This window comes from Lissotriton vulgaris, chromosome 6 (genome assembly GCF_964263255.1).
Source record: "Lissotriton vulgaris chromosome 6, aLisVul1.2, whole genome shotgun sequence".
Classification (NCBI taxonomy): Eukaryota; Metazoa; Chordata; class Amphibia; order Caudata; family Salamandridae; genus Lissotriton; species Lissotriton vulgaris.
The window spans coordinates 137,580,309-137,603,509 of NC_141694.1; the positions used below are offsets into that span (position 1 = coordinate 137,580,309).

Here is a 23,201-nt window from a genome sequence, read left to right on the forward strand (position 1 = left end):
TGTTGTGGGATAGTTCTTAGGTGCCAGGCAATATGATATTTAAATAAACTGTGCTCGGATTTGCTAATAAGATTATACATTTGCTCACACCATGATGAATCTGCACTTTCTATTCTATTTAATGAAGAGATTACCTACATAAACCCTGATTTTGGGGGTGAGCAGAATACTTGCTGATTCTACTAGGGATGCTATCAACTTCTGTATTGATTTTGCTGCATATAATGACTTTTTGCAATACATCTTTGATTTTTTTCTGCTGATCTAGAACTCAAATATTGAATCAACCCTTAATTAATTAACTGAATCTTTAATGGGTTGGGAGGTGCCTTACTTCGGGGACTCATTGCCTTATGAAACTGTGGTTTAACACCATCTCTCTTTCTGTTGAGGCAATGTTTTTGGGTGTAAACATTTCAGTGTTCCCCGCACCAAGCCACAGATGGTGAAGAAGATATGCAGGATTACTGCCAAGAGCACGCCAGGATCTGGAGCAGGCAAAACCTGAATTTCTTGTTCAAAGGCGCTACAATCCTGTAGGTAAAAGACACACAATTGATGAACGGAATGCAGAACAAATCAAAACATTCAACCCCAGTCAAGAGATCTGGGTTGAATCCATCATTCTTTTGCACCCCATGCCACCCCAGTTTGACCTGGCCATATGCAAATCAGTCTTGACCCTGTGCCTCATGTGATCAATCCTGTAGGTGGCACAGAGGCAAGGATTTCAGAGTAAGGGCCTATAATCTGGACTACAAAGTGGACTGGGTCTGTGGGTGGTGAGTAAGAGGTCGGGGCCTAGGCTCACATAAGGATACATTCAACTTGGAGGAACTCCCCACCTGACAAACCTGAGGAGCAGACCAGTGAAAGCGGATACAGCGTGCAAGCAGGGGCTGCAACGCCGGGGCACCGCGAGTGAGGTCCTTTCTGCCGACACCGCCAAGAGTCACTTTGGCAAACTACACGCGCCGCCGCTCCGGGACTACATCTCCCGGCAGGCTAAGCGGTGGCGCGCCCTTTGACCTCCAGAACGGCGCCAGGAGGCGCATTTAATCCACGCACCCCCGCGCAGCGGGACGCGAGCGGGACGCCGGGCGAAGCCCGGGCAAAGGGCGGGCCCTCTACGGCCCTCCAAGGCCAGAAGAGGCTGGGCTGGGCCACCCCCCTAACTCTTACCACCACAGTGAAGAAGGTACTCATATTCTTACTTTACTTACGCTCCAAACTTTCCTTATTGTATGTAGGTGTACCATCTTTAGCACCATCTCAAGAACAGTTAATTTCTAAGTGCTATTTAAATTTTCCATACCTTTTTGTCTCTGAGTAATATGAGAAAGAACATTAAATCCACCAAGATGCCTATCCTAAGGTCTAATGCTAAACAGAAGGTGGTTGCTCCTCAACCAGTTCCCACACTTACAGCAATCGACAAAATGCTGCAGCAGACCATAGGGGCAGTATCAACTGCAATAGCTAACACAGAAAGGAGGATGTCCTTACCACCAACAATATTTGTTCATGACTCACAAGATGCTGCAAAAGATCCTCTAGTAGCCACTATAGATGCCACTGATGATTTAGATTTAAGCCTTGGTGTCACCTCTTCTTTTGCCGAGCTTCCGTGTGCTCAGGCTCCCACTGAGTCAATATTGAATATAGACACCTCTCAGCTAAACCTAAGTATTTCACGGGACGGGGAGAAGTCGAATCAAAGTAATGTAGCCCCAAACAAAGCTAGTGATGTTCGTGCACATAAGAAGAAACAAAAGGGACAGAACACTACGCCAAACCATAATCTAGTTGCCCCAATTTCGAACTCTACACCAGGAATACCTTGCTGGGTAGCAAACATGGTAGCTGACCTTAAGGCAGACCTTGAAGACACCATCAAACCACTCATGTCAGAAATTGATAGATTGACGTCCCTAATAAACAACAAAGGGATGGGCTCTACTAGGCAAGTGGCAAATGATGACACATTACCTAAGGGGGGGCCAAAAGGGGGTACTACTACTAATAATCTACCTAAAGATAAGGTCACAACAGTCAACAAACCCTTAGTCAGTAAATCTAAGGATGCAATACAAAAAAGCACTCTGGCTGTGAATAAAGCTCCAGCATCCTTGAACCCCAGTGTACCTAGCACCATCTCACAGGTCCAACCGAACGTAGGCCAAGTAATTGGAAACTCTCCAGCTTTAGATGACAAAACTGGTCAAAACGTCAAAAAAAGTTCAAGCACAGACACTGCCCAACTAAAAAATCATGCCGAAAAGGTAAGGTTGGCGCGCTTCAGGACAATTAATCTTCCGCCTGAAGCTCTTCCCTTTGTGGTCGTATTGACAGGAGTGCCACCCATGAAGGAGGGAAAAAAGGAAACACAAATTGAACTAAAAAATAAATGCATACAATGGTTACAGTTAAATAGACCCCTACCTCCTAACATTTCTGGAGAAATATTAACAGTCAGACGAGGGGAATGGATAGGTAGAAGTATTAAAACAATAGCAGGGGACATCATAACGCTCAACTTCAGAGACACGGCTGTAGTGAACTATATATGTAAAGCACCCCCTAGTGGAACTAATTCACTAATCCACCCCTTCCATCTCTCATATTTCTACCCGTCCATACCCCAAAGGCAGATGCAGTATAATAACAGAATACCCATGAGTAGGGCATACCATCGAGCACCCCAACAAAGATTCCAACAATGGCAATCCCCCTGGCAAGGTACCCTTGGTCTTGACCCTTTTCTATCCCAGTATGCACACTGGAACAGGTTCTGTGTATTGGATGAGGTGGATTGACTTAATTTTGAGGAAACCAACACTCTGTCAGACACAAGCTTAGATGAGGAAGGGAACACCATGATGGAAACCTCAATTCTATGTCCCTACCCTATTCCCATATCAGTACCTAGTAATGTTCAGGTCACACCTTTAATCGCGACTACGCCCCCAAGTGAATGTTTGGGACCCAAAAAAAGGATTGGATATGATCCCAAGGGCCCACTTACCATTATTAGTTGGAACCTAGCAGGTATCCATCGGAAACTGGGCTCACCCGAGTGGAATAGTTTGGTGGAGGCACATAAGATCTGCCTGTTCCAGGAGACCTGGAGCCTAGAACCAATCCATCGTGTTGGCTATGTCACATATTTTGTGCCTGCGGAAAAACATAAAAATGGGAAGGGTTGCCCCTCGGGGGGTTTGCTTACTTGGGTAAACATCTCCCTTAATTGCCGCATAAAACTTAAGAACATCAATAGTCCAGATATTCTAGGACTTTCTTGGGTCTTTGCAGGGGGTTAACCCTTGATTTGTTCAATATATATGTTAGAGGTACCAAACATGGGTCTATGTCCCCGATTGTAACCATCCTTGAATCAGAACTAAGAGAAAATGTTGAGGGTGCCCAAATCCTAGTTGCGGGTGACTTCAATTGCACCTATGAGCCACTCTCCACGTGGGTGAGGATGATTCTAGAAGGGGCATTCCTGCTTTAACCATTCCCCCGATTAAAAGATGGTCTCATTGCGCGATCCAGTTAAATGCTCTGACTCTGGAGTTTGGCTTAAGAGCCGCAAATGGACGCACACCATCAGACCCCTTGGGTGCTCCCACATACAATAGAGCCAATCACACCTCGAGGATTGATTATATTTTGCTAGATCTCATGCTATGGGGATTAGTGCAAGACATGGTAGTTTTACCCACGGTAGAAAGCGACCACAATTCGCTCTCCCTATCTTTAGCAAACCCCTGGCCCAATAAATCAGCTGTACAGTCCCCTAACCATACTCAATCTGGGCACAACATCTCAGCTATACCCAATGGATCAGGGATGGGCAGTGGCCCCAATCATGGCTCAAAAGGACTGGGAGGAAAATCAAATAGATTCAGACTTCTCTATAAAAGAAGTAGAGTATGCCATCAGCACCATCATGCCTCAAAAGGCGGCTGGTCCTGATGGTATTCCCGGGGATCTATTGCGCTCAGACATCCAGAAATGGGGGAAATGGGGGAAATGTATCCATTGCTTGCTTACTGCCATCTGTAGGGGAGCACCGATCCCCACATCCTGGAAAGGGGCGGAGGTCGTCCCTATTTTCAAAAAAGGTGCCAGGGACGACCCGTCCAACTATAGACCAATAAGCTTATTGGACATAAGCCAAAAGGTAGTTGGAAAGGTACTGTTGGGCAGAACACTGGACTTGATTAATGAGCATAACATCCTCTCTGACTACCAGGCAGGAGTCAGAGTAGGCACTGGCACAATAGAACAAGCCTTTAGATTGATGCTAGTGTACTGGAAGGTGGTGGTCATAGGCAAGGGCAGTCTTTATCTCGCATTTATCAATTTAAAGACTGCCTTTGACCTTGTACCCAGGGAGACCCTTTGGAAAGTCCTTACTGACATGGGGATACCACACTACATCTTATCTTTACTAGTAAGGCTCCATGAGAATAGCTTTGCTCAAATAAGATGGGGTTCAGGAGGAGAAAAAACTAGTAGTATCCCGGTGGAGAGAGGGGTTCGCCAGGGATGTGTTCTAACTCCCACCCTCTTTTCCCTGTACATCAATGGAGTGGTTGAGCATCTGCTCAAAAATCCTTCAGACGAACCATCCCTGGCGGGGGAGCGCATCCCCACCCTTCTCTTTGCCGACGACACGCTCCTCCTGTCTAAATCCCCAATGGGTCTTCAAAAACTTCTTAACAACTTCCAAACTTTTTGTGTAGAACGGGCCTGGTAATCAATACCGATAAAACGAAATATCTTGTGATGAATCCCCCCAAAAAACCTGTACGCCCCCCCCAGCCGAATGGTGTACCTTTGGGGAGGGTAGATGTATTTGATTACCTGGGCATCAGTTTGTCGCACAATATGCAGTGGGCCCCCCATTTAGCTAAAATGTTATTAGCCCATATGAGGGTAACCGGGGTCCTCTTGAAGGAGCAACGCTCTTGCGCTATAAGACCTATAGCCCCTGTCATTGACATCTATACAGCAAGGGGAGTCAGCTCTGCTCTCTATGGGGCAGAGCTATGGGGCTTGTGTAATATAAATGAACTGTCAAGGTCTGAGAGAAAGTTCTGCAGGGCCATCATGTCACTTCCTCAAGGTACCCCTATGACCCCATTAATGCTCGATTTAGGCTGTCAACCTATTGAAGATCTAGCAAAGTTCCGGACCCTATTGCTATGGGCCCGGTTGTGGCGAGTTCCGGAGCTCGCCAAATACACGAAAGGGCTCTCTGAAATCATGTCATTACCAGGATGGCACAGAATCAAATGGTTAAGAGACATGAAATCTCTTTTGTGTAATTTGGGCTTGAGTGAGGCCTGGGTAAATAAGACATCTCCTCCAAAGGCAACACTCAAGACTCTTTATTGGAGCTGGATTCTGACCAAACGGAGTATTAATTGTTCATTGGGCAGATTGACGGAGGACTTTTTGAAATTCAAGGACTCACCAATTCGGGAACTCTACGTAGACATTATCGAGAGGCCTTTTGATAGATCCCTTTACTTCAAATTTAGAATTTGAACTCTTCCCTTGTACGCCTACACATCTCGGTGGAAACCGCCAGCACAGACTGCAGAGTTTTTGCCCCTCATGTCCACTCAAACAAGAGACAGTGGCACATTTTATGTTTGAGTGCCAGGAGTATGCCCGACCTAGAAAAAAATGGCTCAAGCACTTGTGCCGTATGCTTGGGACCAGGCATCATGTTGAGGCACTACGTATTTTAATGTCAGAATCTCGCCCACTGTATGCTTGCACCCTTTCAAAATTTCTATCGTGAGCTTGGTGCATCAGAAGCAAAAGGCTTAAAGAAAAGGTTTAATTCTTTTTTTAATTAAATTTATATGACATGCTTTTCCTACCTGTAAATCAAGATTTTTATAGCTTAATGCAACTAAATTGTTGTATTTCTTTTTTCACTCTTTTTAATCAAATGAATTTGTGTATTTTTACTGTACAGCTTTTATGATAATTTTTATCGAGATAAAGCCTTTTTGACTTGACTTGACTTGACATTCAACTTGGTCTTTGACAGCAACAGGGACATCTAGTATTCTGAGTTTCAAACAGGGTGCAAGGGACTCCCCCTCGTACTGTGCTAGAACTTTAGTGGACCGGTTAAGAATTGTTTCTACCTTATTTTGTACAATGTTTTGATTATTCATCTATGTGTTCAGAACAAGCAGACAGTATAGAGCCCCTCCATGGCAAGCCTGTAATCTCAAAATCGTTTTCCTTTTCTTTTTTTTTTTTTTTAAAACAGCCTCTCCCAATGTGGGCACCCAGATTTTGTAGTTGGGACTGCGCAAGATATATCTGGGAAGACGTGCTGCTTTGGGCATGTAGAAAAAATACAAATGTTGGTTCAAGCCATTCTGCAGGGTCATACCACATTTTTCCCATCCTTTTGCTGAACCCATTTTTGTTGGCTTTTAGGACTCTGCACACTTTACTCCTGTTAAACAGTGTTAAGGTGCTTGTGCTCTCCCTTCTAAACAAGATAAATTGGTCTACACCTGATTGGATTACTTATAAGTCCCTAGTATATGGTACTAAATTACACAGGATCTGTCAATTAAATGCTAATAGTAGGCTGCAGTATTCTTTGTTCCACCCAGTAAAGTAGCCCTGTAAAACATGTCTCAGGCCTGCCATCGTAGCCTGTGTGTGAAGGTGTTAAAACTACCATTTCCACCTGGCAAAATAAACCTTTTTCCAGACTGAAGCCTTCCTTTTTAATACTTATAAGTCACCCCAAGGTAGGACCTAAAGGTTCATAATGCAGGGGCCATAGTTTCTAAAAGATAGGAAATGTTTACTTAAGTTTTACATGTCCCAACAGTGAAACACTCAAAGTCTTACACTGTAGCAAAACTATTTCTCCCATGGATTAACACTGGGTTACCTTATTACACTTAATAAGTGATAACTTCACTTTGAGATGCATGGCATTGCACCACATTCAGTGGACTTGGTATTACTAATGCCAAAACAAAGAAAACATTTACTCATGCTGATTATTTAACTCCAATTGTGTTTTGTTGAAACAAAAGGGCGATAGTACTCCTACATTTTCTCCAAGGGGACTTTGATATGCAATGGTTTAAATTTAGTATAAAAGTGTAAACACCTGAGAACCATAAGAACCTTAAGATAAACAAGCACTGGTGTTGCCAATAGGTCTCGCAGTAGGAAAGTTGGAGCTATTACAATTGCAAATAACAATGCCTTTTATTTTTGTTTTTATTTTAAAAACATAAAGGGCTTTGTCATTTACAAAACCAATAGCTCCAACTTTCCTACTGCGAGACCTATTGGCAACGCCAGTGCTTGTTTTACAATATGTTGGAAGAAACCGCTGCAGCCTCGAGAAATAAAATGGATTTCCCTGTAGATAAGGGTTTTTGTCGAGACCTAGGAGGTCTATCTTTTCCTGATTTGAGTTGTGTTCTGTAAGACTGCTAGGGGTTTCCTCCCTGCACAGTTTTTGCGATTGGGCCTTTAATAACCTTATAGCAGTCGGCCTCGGGCTGTAATGATATGCTTGTGGGCGTGCAGGCTAAAATAGTGAGGGAATAAGTACTGGTGGAATTTTGTGCGGACCCCGCATCATACAGGGCACATTAGTTACCCAATATCCAACACCGACTGCCGCAACTCGCAACTTTTTATTTATTTTGATTATTAAAAGTGCACATTTTTTTATTACAGATTTCCGTTTTGAGAAGTGGGGTCATATTAAAACTATTGATGTTGTTCATGTCCTTTTGAAATCCCACATTGTGTCTACTGACGGGTTCGCCTGTTTGCTCTTGAAGTGCTACGTTTAGCATCGGTCCATTGGAAAGGTTTCGGCTAATGCGTTTTTTATGGTGTATACTTGATAGTGTTTTCTCAAAAGCAGCTTATTTATTTCTCGTCAAATACCTCATCGCCCGTCCTCTTAACAGGATGCAGCGTGTTGGAGATGGGAGAGCTAGGTGCTACTCTTAAGTGTGCATGCCTACACTGGTGCTGCCTTAAACCTACCGGCCCCTAAAGAGGCTTTGGAGTCGCAAGAAGGGCGTTCTTTAGTGAACCGTTGCATAATCGCCGTTTCGAGTCTGAACCAATGTCCCCGCAGTTGTGCTTCAAAACCGCTGAGTAACGGTTATGTGGCGAGTTTTAGTTTAAACAGTTCGTTCCCTTGCGTTTGTTCCCTTGCGTTTGTTCCTTTTGTGTGGTGTGATTAACAGCTTAATGATTTGCAACAAAATAACGTTGCCTGTGATTGTAAGAACGCCACCCTGCCCTCTTTTGTAGTGGCTAATTTCATTCCAGAGCGCTCGTAAGGGGTTTCTCGATGAGGAATGTGTAGGCTCATGGAGGACTGCAGAAGGGACGACGTAAATGAAGCCATGTAATTTCTGTTGCAGGTTACATTGGATTATTTTCACTTTGCCTTGGCATTTTAGGGTATTTTTTGGGGCATTGCAGGATAAAGTTATCTTTTGTCAAAAGTGTATGCCAAACGTGCTGGTAGTTTCTGGCTAGAGGGAAAGGCTAATGAGGAAGTAAGGTTGAAAGATCACGGTATTTTTGTTGAAAGGGGAAGGGAAGTTGACTAAGAAATTGCGTAGTATTTGTCTTTAAGTGGTCTTTTATAGAGGCAATGCCGGGATCCTGGGCTTAGCAAAAGTGCACAGTTGTCCGGACGGGGCTGGGGTGGCTGAGGGTGTGTAAGTACTACTATTATTGACGTTACGAGTTAGTGAGACTAACAAAATACTGCGGAATCCCCATTTCGGTTTCGATTTTTTTCCTAATAATGGCATACAGTTTTCTTTTAATAAGGAATTTGACTGGCCGGGGGTTTGTCTCCCGCTTTCTCGGATGCACCCTTTTTTAAGAACTCGGAATTAGCTGTATGTTTTTCCCCCCCTCTGGCAACAGGAAGTGGAGAAACGAAGTCGCCTTGCCTCGCTGATTAAGCACATTATCACAGTCTTTCCCCTTTTTGCAGAAACATTGCAATCGAAGCGTATCTTCTTTCAACTGCACAAGTTTCATTTGTTCATTTCTGATATTGCAGTGATGTGTAGAAATGTTAAGAGCTGCTCGTAGCTCCATGGTTACCTCTGAGCAGAGGGTAGTACAAGCATCGTCACTGAAAGGGTTTGAACTGAGTGCAATGTCCCTGTTGCCATGCTACTAGAAACGAAGAAGTGTTTGCAAAACATAGCACGTACTTCTCGCTAGGAAGACAGAGTGAGGAAGACAGAAAGAAGAGAAAAAGAGGGAGAGAGAAGGAGGGGGTGAAAGAAGCAGAGGGACTGTGCAAGGGCGACGTGTAGGAGACGGATAGAGAAAGAAGCGAGAGAGGCTTAGACTGCAGACAACAAAGTCGTATTTTCAATTGCGCAAGGAAGGCAGAGAAGGGGAGGGGGAGGTTACCAAATACACACTATCTGAAGCAAGGGGAATGCAGAGCTGCCGGGCCGGGAAACTGAAAGTACGGCCGGCCTGCGAGAAGGAGGGGGTGAAAGAAGCAGAGGGACTGTGCAAGGGCGACGTGTAGGAGACGGATAGAGAAAGAAGCGAGAGAGGCTGAGACTGCAGACAACAAAGTCGTATTTTCTTTTTTTTTTTTTTAAATTTTTGAAAACCTTTATTGAGACCAGAACACACAGCTATTCAGCCTGACATCCCGGAGGTGAGGCAGCAGGAATAAAGGAGACAAATAGTGTCAAACAGTTGAGACATAATCATCAAAGGTTAAATTTTATGATAGAAAGACATCAACAGGCGCCCGCGGGCGCGAAAGTGGCAGTGTATAAAATGTGACGCTGGGTGTCAGGGATGGGTAGGGAATAAGGCAGGAATACACTCAAGAAAGGCAGGTTGCAGAATGAGAAGGAGGAGGGCGGGGGAAGGTATCAGGAGAATGAATTACATTAAAGCTCAGTTGGCGTCACAGGTTAGGGAGAAACGGTACCATGTTGGTCAATTGGTTCAGGCGGTAGACACACATCCCCCCTATATTCGTTCCATGCTCCCCAGACTTTCGTCCAAGTCCGAGGTCTCCCTCTGGCCACATAGACTGTCTTTTCCCTAAACATACACCAGTCCATGTTGGCCTTCCACTGCACCAATAGAGGGGCCTCAGCCGCACCCCATCTCTGGGCTATGTCCCTCTTCGCCACCATGTTCCCAAGGGTGACCCACCTAGTCTGTGCAACGTTATGGTCGGACGGCTCCCACACATTCAAGAGGCATCGGCGGGCCTCCGCCTGGGAAGCCACGCCAGTAACCTCCTCCATCACTCGGTGGACCCTCCTCCAGTAGGAGGCGATCACCGGGCAGTCCCAGAGGATATGTAGGAAAGTGGCAGGAGCTCCACAGCCCCTGCGGCAGAGGCCGTCAGGTGAGAAACCCATACGCATCAATCGGGGCCCTGTCACGTACACCCGGTGCAAGACCTTAAACTGTACGAGGCGAAGACGGGAAGAAATGGCAACCTCCTTGGGAGAGGAAACCGCACTCTGCCAATCCTCGTCGTCCAATTCAAGGCCATCCGCCACCCACTGGTCTCTCAGGCCAAGGAGGAGGTCCGTGCGTGCATTGATCAACTTCTTGTACGAGAGGGAAATTGCACTGTCTGGCATATGCCCATCCAGGATCCTATCTTCCAGAGGGGAACTTTCGGGAATGACGCCGTCCGGCGGAGTGGCCGAAAGCAGCGCATGTCGCAGCTGCGCATAACGGAAGAACTCCGTCCCGCCCAGCTGGTACTCAGCTTGTAACTGGGGGAAGGTCTTAATCAAACCCCTGGAGAGCATGTCCTCAACCCTGCTGATGCCGATGAGGTCCCACCTATCAAAACCCTTGGTGTGCCATAGTCTACCCAGGATGTCGGATTCAAAGAGGGGAGTGAACTTCGTGAGTCTGCCCTGCCATCCTTGTGCCTTGGTAACCGCTTTCCAGGTGCGGACCGCCGTTCGGGTGGGGCCCGTTAACTTGCGGTCAAAGGACTTGGAGTATAGGGCACGGTAGTAATTACCGCCGCCCGTCAGCCACCTATCCATGGCGTATCCGGGGCTCTCCACTGGGCCGTAGAACCCATGGTTTAGGGCAGCCAACTGCGACGACCAGTAGTAACGGCGCACGTCAGGGAGGGCAATGCCCCCATCGTACCATGGGAGCGTGAGTTTGTGGAGGGCGACGCGGGGGCGACCCTCCCAGAGGAGGTTACGGAGAAGGCCTTCGAGCTCACGGAAGTAGCGGGCTGGGACAGGGTCTTGTGTGTTTTGTAGTGCATACAGGAATCGGGGTAGGGCCATCATCTTGAAGAGGGCGGCACGGCCGAGGAGGGAGAGTGGCAAGCGGCGCCAGCCGTCGACATCGCGTCGCAGCCTCTGAAGAGGAGGGAGCAGGTTGTTATCATACCGGAGCTTGGCATTACCGGAGATGTAGATGCCCAGGTATTTGAAACCGCGCGAAGCAATCTGAATACCGCAGCCCCTAGGGAGGCGCGGGGTATCCCCCTTGAGGACATATAGAGAGGACTTGGCCCAGTTAATAACCAGGCCAGAGTACCGCCCAAAGAGTCTGATGACGTCACAGGCCACAACAAGGGATCTGCCAGGTGAAGACAGGTACAGCAGTATGTCGTCAGCGTACAAGGAGACCCTGTCCTCAAAGCCAGGGGCCCATTTGATACCTCTCAAGTCGGGATGTGAACGCAACAACGCTGCAAGGGGTTCGAGGGCCAAGGCAAACAATAGGGGGGACAGGGGGCAACCCTGTCTGGTTCCGCGACGCAGGGGAAATGGTGCCGATAAGCGGCCGTTAACTGTAACATTGGCCATCGGGTCCGCATACAGGAGCTTCACCCAGCTCACGAAGACAGGTCCAAACCCGAGTTTGGCCAGAACCGCCCACAAGTAAGGCCATTCGAGCGAGTCAAAGGCCATAGTGGCATCCAAGGACGCCAACACAGCCGGTTCTTCAAGAGTGTGGGCCCGGGCCATGACCCCATGGAGGCGGCGCAAGTTAAGGGCAGTATTGCGGTGGGGAATGAATCCAGATTGATCGGGGTGCACGAGATCGCCAATGACTCCAATCAAACGATTAGCCAAGAGTTTGGCAAGGACCTTGGGCTCCGCGTTAAGGAGGGAAATAGGACGGTAAGAACGACAGACGTCTCGCGGTTTGCCCTCCTTGTGGATGACCACAATGGTGGCCAATCGTTGGTCTAGGGGGAGAGAGCCTCTCTCAAAGGATTCCAGGAACATCTTACGGAGATGCGGGGAGACTGCGTCCGAACGGATTTTATATAGTTCCACCGGTATACCGTTAGGCCCGGAGGCCTTTCCGGTGTTAAGTGAACGGATCGCAAAGTCGATCTCGTCCGCGGTGATGTCCCTATCCAGGTCCTCTCTTTCTTCCTCGGATAGACTAGGCAGGTCGATATCAGAGAGGAAGGCCGCCGAGTCCGCCTCCGAGAAGTCCAAGGCAGACTCATAGACCCCCCGAAAGTAATCTGCGAAAGAATCCACAATGGCGCTAGGATCCGTAAGGATCGCACCATCTTCACCACTAAGCTCTGGCACCACCCGGCTGGCCATCTCCCTTCTGTCGAGCCAAGCCAACAGCTTCCCGGCCTTATCGCCCACATCGTAGATGCGACCCTGCTGTTCCTTGGCCAGAACAAGAGCGGCATTAGTGGCCAGGGCGCGGTACTCCGCTTGTTTCAGCGAGAGATTGTGAAGGACCAAAGGGTCCGGATCGGATCCCAATTGAGCCTCGAGGCGTAGCACTTCCTGCTCAATAGTTAGCATGTCTGCGTCTCTGGTACGACGGGTAGCAGCGATAATTGCCTGGGCCTCGCCCCGGAGCACCGTCTTAAAAGCTTCCCACAGTGTAACGGCCGACTCCACCGAGCCAACATTCTCGGAGAAGTAAAGATCAATGGATTTGGCCAGGAGGGAGCGGGACTTGAAATCACGGAAATACCATGGATTGACTGCTGCCGGACGCTCCGACAGAGTCACTCCAAAGTCAAAGGAGATCCATAGCGGGGAGTGGTCGGAAACGCCCCGCGCAAGAAAGCGGGCCTCGGAAACGGCGAGTGCGTCCGAAGCCAGCGTAAGGACATAGTCGATACGCGAGAGACTCCCATGTGCGCCCGACAGGAAAGAAAATTGACGGAGCGTGGGGTGCAAGAGCCGCCACCCGTCCACCAGCCCAGTAGACTCAAGGAAGGACGGCAGCCACATCTGTGGCCCACGTAGGTCGCGGGGCGGTTGACGATCAAGGAGACCAGAGCAAACTGAATTAAAGTCACCCCCCACAATCAAACGACCAGCCGGCATAGACAAGATGGCACCACCCAGGTCCTGAAAAGTACTAGACTGGAGCCCTGGGGGGACGTACACAGACAACAACGTAAGGGAACGCCCTTCCCATCTCCCAGCCACGGCGGCGTACCTCCCCCTATCGTCAACCAAGGTGGTTTCTATCTCCAAGGGAAGGGATGCGCGCACAAGAATTCCCGCCCCCCTGGAGCCGGAAGAGAACCCCGAATGCACCACCATTTTATATCCCTTGCGATTCAGGGCTTTACAGGCGTTGCCCACCAAGTGCGTCTCCTGAAGAAGTACAATATCTGGCATGTGCCGTTTAATCAGTTGTATAACCACCCCTCTCTTTATGCGATCACCCAACCCGTTAACATTCCAACTAAGAATTTTCAACACCTTACCCCTCATCCCTCCACTGCCCGCCCCACCCATCACCCAAAGACACTTGCATCAAAAAAAGTCCAGGATCGCCATTGTCCATTTGCCACAAAAGAGAAAAGAAAAGAAACACAGAACAAAACAAAACTGTACCCAACAACCCCCCCACCCTGCACCCCTGCATTAGACTAAAAAGCCCCCCCAACCAGCAGTGTGCCTGTCGCCCCATTAACTACTCTACAGAAGACCCAGAGGAGTGAGGAATCCCCGTGAAATCGTCCCGCCACCCACCATGAAAATAAAGGAGAGAGTAATCGCACCAAAAACACCAGTCCGGCGGTCATTCGAGGCAGGGGTAGCCCCGGCTCCCAGTTCAGTCTTGCCGCTCCGCTCCGCCCGAGGCGCCTCCAACATCTTCCTCATGCTCAGCACGCTCTGGTGTCACAGTGTCCAGCCACTCGCTAACATTCTCAGGATAGTCAAAAAAGTAGGCACGTCCCTTGAATTCCACACGGAGCTTCGCTGGGAACTGCATAGAGTACTTGAGACCCATGTCTCCGAGGCGTCTCTTTACTCCCGCGTAGCTCAACCGTTGGCGTTGTATCAGCCTGGTAAAATCCGGGTAGAAATGCACCTCCGCATTCTGGTATTGTAGTGGCCCGTGCGATCTGGATGCCTGGAGGATCGCATCTCGGTCTCTGAAATTGAGAAGGCGCGCCACAATCGGTCGCGGCGTCGCCCCCGTTTTAGGTGGTCCCCCTGGCACACGGTGGGCACGTTCCACTGAGAAGAAATTGCTCAGTCCAGAGGGCGCCAGATGTGTCTTGACCAATTCCTCCACAAACAGATCCGCTGCGCCATTCTCGGACCCTTCCGGAACCCCCACTATACGGACGTTCTGCCGTCTGGCTCGCCCTTCAAAGTCCTCCAGCCGCTTTGAGAAAAGATCGGCAGTCGATCGCAGGTTCCGGACCTCAGTTTGCAATTCAGAGACATCCGAGTTCAGACTGGTGGTCTTGATGTCAAGCGCTCTCATACGATCGTTTGTCTTGCCCAAGTCGGTCCTGATGAGGGAGATATCAATAGCCATGGAGTCCACTTTATGGGACAGAGTCTCGTGCTGCTGCTGTACATCGGCACGGAGGCTGGTAATGGCACACTTTATGTCCATGAGGGTAGGGTCCGAGCCGTCCGGCGGGCCAGTCACTGGGGTCCCTTTGGAGATGGCCCCCGATGTAGGTGGCGACTTGAGATTCACATACCGCTCCATGCGGTTGTTCTGTGTCTGCGGTTTACCCCGACCACCTTTATTCGATGCCCTTTCAGGATCACCTCTGCCCGCCATGATGGGTTCTCGGGAACAAAGGATAGGCGACAGCAGGTCAGGGTCCACAGCCGAAAGGCAGTCGGATCAAAGAGTCACAGTCAGGTCGACGAGGGCGAGGCAAGTGCGCAGTGTCGACACCAAGGAGATGGCAGGCAGGGCCCGCGTAGTCCGATCAGGCGAAGTGACGAAGTCCGGATGGACAATGGCACCGTCACGGAGCGGAGTTCAGCTCGACGTAACTTTGCTCAGGAGTCACCGATTTGGAAGCCGATTGCAGTCCCCGCCTCAGCAGACCGTCAGCATTACAGTGCCACCAACGTGGGACAGGATTTCAGGCAGGATAATTGCGGTGGATCGGACGGTCCACGGAGCTCCGAGCTTACGCGGCCATCTTGGTCGCCCGCGAAGCTCCTCCCCCAAAGTCGTATTTTCAATTGCGCAAGGACGGCAGAGAAGGGGAGGGGGAGGTTACCAAACACACACTATCTGAAGCAAGGGGGAATGCAGAGCTGCTGGGCCGGGAAACTGAAAGTACAGGCCGGCCATGAATAATTAGGGGAGGAGAAGTACGGCCGGCCTGCGGCCGGCCATGAATAATTAGGGGAGGAGAAGCCCGTTGATGTGCTGGGCTGGCCATGAATGCGCGTGCTTGTTTGCTCACGTGATTCACGTGAACTCTAAGAAAACCGCAGTGCAAGAAGCCCTTGGTTTGACGAGGATTTCGAGCACTTGAATTCTCGATCCCTCAATGCGCTTGCGCGCATTGTAGGTCACGAGAACTAAAAATTAACCTAAGTCTTGCCATCCTGCATGGAATATGTACTCACTTTGCCACTTGTAAATGCTTAGATTCACTGAAATGCATACACATTTATTGTAGGTAGAACAGTCTGAAATATATTCTTTTCTGAGACAGATTTGGGGTAGACCTAGCTGTCTGTTTCATGTCTACCCAGCATGAATGTCATTGCTAATGTGGCATTTCCCCCCATTGGAATGCAGCGCACTCTATCCTTTCCATCTCATCATAAAATAATTAGATCTTGACTGGCCGCTATATTTGAATGATTTAGAATTGTATGGCTTAGTGGGGAGTCCCCACAGTTTGGCATTACATATTATGACACCCCAAACATTTCCAACGCGGATCAGAGTCGGATTTATTTTTGGAGAGTTACTCTATCAGTAGCATGCAGGTGCCAGTTCTTATTCAATGTGATTTTTGGTAACTGGTTGACGCTGGAGTACTGTACCAAATGATATAGATGTCGATCGCCCAGCAAATAATGGGTGTAGCAGCGAGCGGACAATAGCAAGTGCTATTGGATTAAAGTATGACTGATTCTGCCCAAGAGAAATAGTGAGTAAAATAAATAGTACATTGGAAAGTGAATATGAGTGAGGGCCTTTTTTATTACACTTTTGTGCTAATGTAAATGTTCAAACCCATAATTACCATTTGCGTGGGATGTGGTAAGTAGCTGGTGTACAATTTGCACCCAATTAGAAGTTGCAATCCTCTGAATACGGAATGAGTGCAAATTGCACATGATTTCATTCAGTCTGAGGTGTGTAAGGCACTATTTTGCACAGTAACCCCCAATTTGTGCAAATTTTTTCTTGGCATAAACATAGGGTTTATGCCTCACAGTTTGCATGACAGCTGAAAATGGAGTTCGGGAACAAATGAAAATAGCTGCCCTGTGGTAATCAGAGCCTGAGTGAGCTAACAACTAAAAGATCATGGGTAACTTTGAATCCATTACAGTGTTAGTGAGAAGACAACAAGCAAACAAGAGATTTAGAATGAGTAAAAGACAGAATCTAAGGAAGTGAATGAAATTAGAGGGCTGTCAGAGCTCGCGAACTAAGGCAGCTCTCGAAAATGAGAATACCAGCAGCAATTTTGAACAGGTTAAGCACCAAGATCACGTATGCATCTCAGCAGAACCTAATCTGACTTGGTGGTGGCCAGTGTGCACTGCTGCCACTTGATAAAGACACTTTAAGTTTGTCCTACAGGTAGTGAGATATATATACATATAAAAATTCTTGTTTTTGTTCTACAAATTAAGCATGGCATCTAGGGTTGCATTGGGAGCCTGGAGTAGCAGGTTATTCTGTGAAGAGCATGAGAAGCTGACCCTCTGAAAGAAGCCTAGGCAGGAGACAAGCTGCATTGAATTAGGAAAGAAGCATGTTAAAATTTAGCAAAGCTCCTCCTTGAATCTTCTGATGAACTGACAAGATCGCATTATTGCATAAGCGGGCCAACAGCCTCTCACAAATGTCACCACTACCTATTTGCCTTTAGACAATAAAGTTTGAATAGTAACATTTAAAAACATAATATACCGTTTAGTTTATTTGAGTGAAAAATATTAAACTGTTCTTTGACCTGATCACCGGAGAGGTAGCAGGCTCGCTGACATAATGGCTCATGGTAAGTGCCATTTGCACACACATCTCAGAATAGTGTGCGCAAAGACATTGCATTGCCACTCACCAAATAAAAAAATGAGGGAACATTGGTGGGGACATCCTCAAACCTAATTAGTCAAGTTCTTTTCTGAGTGCCACTTGGCTACTTCAGTTTACCCTATTTATAAACTTAGTGATTGGTGGATCGTTTTTTATTTGCACAAAAGGCGGCAACAAGAGAAATCATACTGCTTAATTAAAGATACTAACTGAGGCAAGGGAAGATAATTAAACACTAATAAAAAAATGTTACTCCTACCCATGAATAGACTCCTAATGGAAATGAATTTTTATGAAATGCTTTTATAATTATGAAATGTTTTTTATACAAGTGAATGTTTTTTAATGCTGTATAAATTGTATCTTTTATGGTCTAAATGACCGAAATAAAGAATTTTTGGATTGGATTGGACTTATAAAAAACAATTACATGAGGTACAATCTGCAGCTGGCGTTTTATACGCAGTAGTTATGTAAAAACCCATATGCGTGCAACTGGCTTGAGTAGAAACCATTATAAGTGGTCAACTGCAGCTTGCAGCAGGGATATGGAGGACAATGGAAGTGAGTTAGGACGACTCAACAAATACAGGAGCAAAATAATCCCTTCATGACAATAAAGGGGAAACCTACAAATAACAAAAAGAAAATGATACCCAAAGCAGGTCTGCAGACACTTGCTCATTTAGTTGTTGCTGACAAAATCTCCACTCCATCCCCCCCTTGTGTCTAGTTTCCCTATGCTAAAATCCTTGGAATGCCATTCTCTAAGATGTTTATTCAAAATAAGTTGGGCGAATGTTACAACGTGTGCACTTTGTAATACAAAACTTTTTGAAGAGATACTAAGGAAGACTGAGGCGCAGAGTGATAAACAAAATAAGAAAGGAGATCTAGAGATTGAACTAATTAAGCTGATCAAAGTACACCTGAGTTACGTTTTACGATTTTCAGTTGCCCAGTGTGCTTAGATAGTAACATCCTTTCATCTAATGAACCAGCAACGTCCCATGGACAGCATTACTAGAGCTGCTGGAAAAGGAAGGTGACAGAATTTGTGAGGGGAAACAAAAAGTTGATTAAATCCTGCTCAACCACAAAGAGCAGATTACTGGCCTAAACAAAGTCTGATGCGCAGTGCCTTCCTTCCACCCCTTCATCTTCCCAAACCTCTTGAAGAATGTAATAAAAGGACGCAGAGGTGGACTGATGTGGCGTGCCTCATACCATCGAACTGTACTAGAACGTTAGACCTTTTTTGCCTTTGCACTGCGATGCCCTTCTTTGTGCCCAATACAAGGAAACAGATTCACGGATAAACTCTCCAGTAACATAACATGTCTGTCAAAAGGCTCAAAGGTGGCAGACTGCACACCAGGGAATATGGGGCCATGCAGTCCATCAATGGTTTCGTAGCAGTGATAAAAACACATGGGACACTACTTCGAATCATCGGCATTGACCTTGCCCTCACAATGAGCCTGGAGAACATGGCATTTGTACTGCTACTGAATGTACAACATTACTAGCACATATTATGTCACCATGGACCCATGATGGAGTTCACTACATACAAATTAAAGTAATCTTTACTTTTGACTTGAGCCAAGGCTCTTACGAAATATGCACCGTAGCAACATTCGGATAGCCCACAATCCGCATTTGGAACTGTCGAACAATAAAGTCAAACCCACCAATAATATTTCCTTCAACTATTCAGTAGAGGTTTTGTTCAAACCTTCTTTTATCTGTCTGCTTGTTAAAGATTTCATTGTGCGTCTATATTTTTGTGCCGTATTAGCAATGTGCGAAATATGTTTTCACACACTCATTACACGTAAACACCAATTTAGTACTGTTGCTGTGGAAGAAATTCTATATTATCTGTAGAAGTGCGTTTTTCTGACCATTGTTAACTAGGCCTCAATTTAGACTAGAGGCCATGATTTCCAAAATGGATGTCACCCTTGCAACTCTTGTTTTCCCCCCTACACATCTCATTGTCATTTCTGCAGCACGTAGTCAAGCAGATTATTTGCTATTCAAGTTGTTTACTGTTCCCTATTCATTCAAATAACACACTAGTGTTTATGTATCTAGTTTGTTCTTGCATCTCCAGATGACATTATCTTAGAGGAGGCAGAATAAGTATTGATGTAGAGGGATAATGCTTAGGTGTTAACGCATTACGACGTTTAGTGAAACTGTGCTCTGATTTGCAGATAAGATTAAAATTATATATTTGCTTACATCACTATGAGCCTGCAGTTCTGATAATTTCTTATGTGAATAAAATGCATAAAAACCTTCGATTTTGAGGGTGAGCCAGGAGACATTTCAATTCTCGTTTATTTCTTTCCCAGTTTTGCTGCCACTTGGGACTTGAACTGATTTCTGATTTTTTTTTGTATTGCGCATTTACTGAGCCCGTTTTGGCACTGATTCTGTATCACCTAATTTTGAATTTTGTAATAAATCGCAGAAATATTCTATTGTCAAGAACTAAGTGACTTTGTGGGCCCTTTCATTGATTGACTATATTTCTGATATTTTTAAATGTATTTAATGCAGGGGCACATTGCCTCATGAAGCGGAGGTTTAGCATTCTCGGATTCATCAAATTGTGGGCATTCTGTTTGTAGTACTTTTGGAGGTATCTGAAATTTCAGGATTCCCCACTCCCGTATCTTGTCAACGTTTTTCCTTGAATTAGGCTGGCAGAAGGTAAGCCATCCTTGACCAGGAGAAAATGAACTAGTTACAGATTATAGAGGGGAAAGCAAGAATGGGTTCAAGATTTCGAAAGTTCCCTCAACTCCTATATTTTCAGATGACAAAAGGGAAGAGAAATTATTTTAAGAGATGGAGAAAACCAAACAATTAGCACGTTTTCAATTGCTATCTCCTTACACTTGCAAGCAATCTTCCATAGTGTACAGGAGTGGAACTAGGGAATGCACACCTACCCAAGAAGATGTATGATGTATTCAGATTCCTGGTGCATAATGGAGTATACTTGTAAATTCAGAAAAAGTAGTACAATTCTTGAATTCGCAGACACAGAGCTAAAGCCCATAGACATACTGATTAATTCTAGAATGTGCCAAAAGCTACTGACAGGTCATCGTATTGCGCAATATGCATCAGGTACCAGCCGTAAAGTAGTATCATGTAAACAATATACAGCGTGAGATGCCAGACCCAAGCTTTTCATCACAGCATTGTCATAGTGGTTTGTCTGCTCTTACTCTTTACATCGGACATTATAGACTACAGTGTGGTCAATGATTCCTAAATAAAATGAAAAAGAAGCTGCATGGTGGGTTGTAGAGAAGCGGTGTACCTTGGCAGGTAAGCTACTCACAGGGAGTCACATACTGGGGTAAGACAAAATGAAATGACAGATTCACTTACCACAAAGCATCCCACATCCAAAAGGAGCACAGTAGGGATCCCACCAAAGGTCACTCCCTGCAGCACGCTGCTCCCTTTGGTGCCCGCTTGGAAACATGTGTCGTTGCTCGGTGTTCCGTTGATGGGAAGCCATGGGGAAAAAGGAAAGAAATTGCTATCCTTGACGAGGTGCGAGTAATGCATCCTGGGAATCTACCCTGCAAAGGAACAAAGAGAACCACAGTGGTCAGCATTGCGCCTGGGAAAGGGAAATATTGCTTTTTTAGGACTCATATTTTTTTAATAATTAAATGAAGAGATAGCTTTTCTCTAAGGAGTCTTTCGCCTGGATGTACTACAGGCAGGCATTGCAGTCTGTCACTGGGCTGTGCAGTGGAGGGGCAACAACACTATGAGAAGTTTTGTAGAGAGCTTGGTTTCTATAGTTCAATGGATTTCTATTCATCCCACAGGGTATGCAACCTTTACAGCGCAACTTTTACCACGCAGTGCTGTTACAACGCATGTATTACAACGAAAACCATTACAACGCATTACACTGGGGGGCGCTCTAGGATAAGGAATAGTTTTAATTTACTATCCAACACCTTCCCTAGTGTCCACGGGGACTGGAGTTGGAATAGTAAATTAAACTACTCACTATCCAGCACCCCCAAGTGTAATGCGTTGTAAAGGTTTTCGTTGTACTACTTGCGTTGTAACAGCATGCGTGGTAAAAGCATGCGTTGTAACGTCATTCATCCATCCCACAGTTGTTTGACATTTAAACAGTGTTATCTTCATAATTTTGGGTGCCCAGAAGCAAGACATATGTTTGGGGCCCTGTACAGAACAAATTTGAATTTCATTGCCTATTGCCCGCTAATTCAAGCGTGCATGATGCCAAAAAATACAAAATGATATGTTAAACTTTAACAGGGTCGCACAAAAACAGATAAAATGTGCCTTGGCCAGGTCACAAAAATCCTTAAGATGGCAAAGGGTAGAAAGACAAAGTCAGAGTTAGCGGTAGCGGTAGGCAGAGATTGAGAGCCACTTTAGAAGAGAAATAGAAAAGACAGATCAAATAGAAAGTTCACTTTCCCATGGTGCCCCTTGGAAGATAAGGGCTATTGGCAATTGTACTTGTACTAAAGGCAGGGTGGGGAGTATGCTCTTTTACTGTATCACCCTCAGAGCATCTGTCTTACCCCATGGAACAGAGGACTTCACACTGTGCCCTCTTCTCTGTATTAACATCAAGCTCAGCTCTATTTGTCCCAAAGGCAAGAGCCACCTACCCGTTCAGCGTCTGGATCAGCCAAGACCACCCTTCAGTGCCTGATAGCATCAATGTATTGTGCACAACATACTCAAATCCCTGAAGCCAACAACTGAGTCTTAATGAGTAAATTATTTCTTTAGTGCAAAATCAAATGCAGACTATTTCCAAGAAGCCACCTCCTTATCACTAGAAATATCATTAACTGCAAATAACAAAACTTTTCATCATGAGGCATAACTCTCACTTTAGCCTGTGTGATCTGAGGCATAGAGTTACCCATCTCTGAGGCAGAGAGGTACAATGTGAATTAGACTAGGGTCTTGTTTTTGCTGCTGGTCCCTAATGTAATATTTGGACTGCGCTAACTCATTTTAACGTTTCCTCAAACAAATGTAAACAAGCATTTGAAATGCAATAGGTCTCGCATTTACGTGATTTTAAGGTATTGGTATTGTAAATGAAAATGCCTTTTATTTGTGTTTTAAAAACGAAAACAAAAATAAAAGGCATTTTCATTTGCAATGTCAATAGCTCAAACTTGTGTAGATGCGAGGCCTTTTGTACTGCAAATGCTTGTTTAGGTAAAAGTGCCTGCCTTTCACCACAACAGAACCAAGCCTTGCGTGACGTGTCTAGCTTTAGCCCTGCCTGTGCCCCTCGCGCAGAAGAAAACAGCAAATGAATTAAACAACAAAACGCAGTCGCTAAAGTGAGCGGTCCTCGCTGCAAATTAAGTAAATAAACAAGCGCGGCCGCTAAAGTGAAAGTGGACTACGCTGCAAATAAAAACAAAATAAACAATATAGTTTTTAGCCATGATGAAGCAGACCATGTAGCATGATCAGTAAAAGGTCCAGTCCTTATTACAAATGTTACAAATGGTTACAAATGGAAACAAGGCGGTACCAAGGAGGGACTAAAAAGCCTATTTATCAGTCTGAAGCCAGCATTTAAGAAG

The 23,201-nt window shown here is 46.0% G+C and overlaps 2 protein-coding genes across 3 annotated transcripts in view; both read right to left on the minus strand.

Moving 5' to 3' along the window:
• The window catches only part of LOC147706908 (mechanosensitive cation channel TMEM63A-like), a 926,114-nt gene that overhangs the window by 799,435 nt on the left and 103,478 nt on the right, over positions 1 to 23,201 (minus strand). The gene's annotated exons all lie outside the window — the stretch shown is intronic.
• LOC147706910 (mechanosensitive cation channel TMEM63A-like) overlaps positions 1 to 23,201 on the minus strand; it is a 403,911-nt gene that overhangs the window by 277,279 nt on the left and 103,431 nt on the right. For both annotated transcript variants that reach the window (XR_015296601.1, XM_086926170.1), the window contains exon 2: positions 20,980 to 21,176. Coding sequence is in view for 1 of the 2 variants with exons in the window: in XM_086926170.1 (XP_086782296.1) it covers positions 20,980 to 21,162 (183 nt within the window). In the remaining variant the exon portion in view is untranslated. The remainder of the gene's footprint in view (positions 1 to 20,979; positions 21,177 to 23,201) is intronic.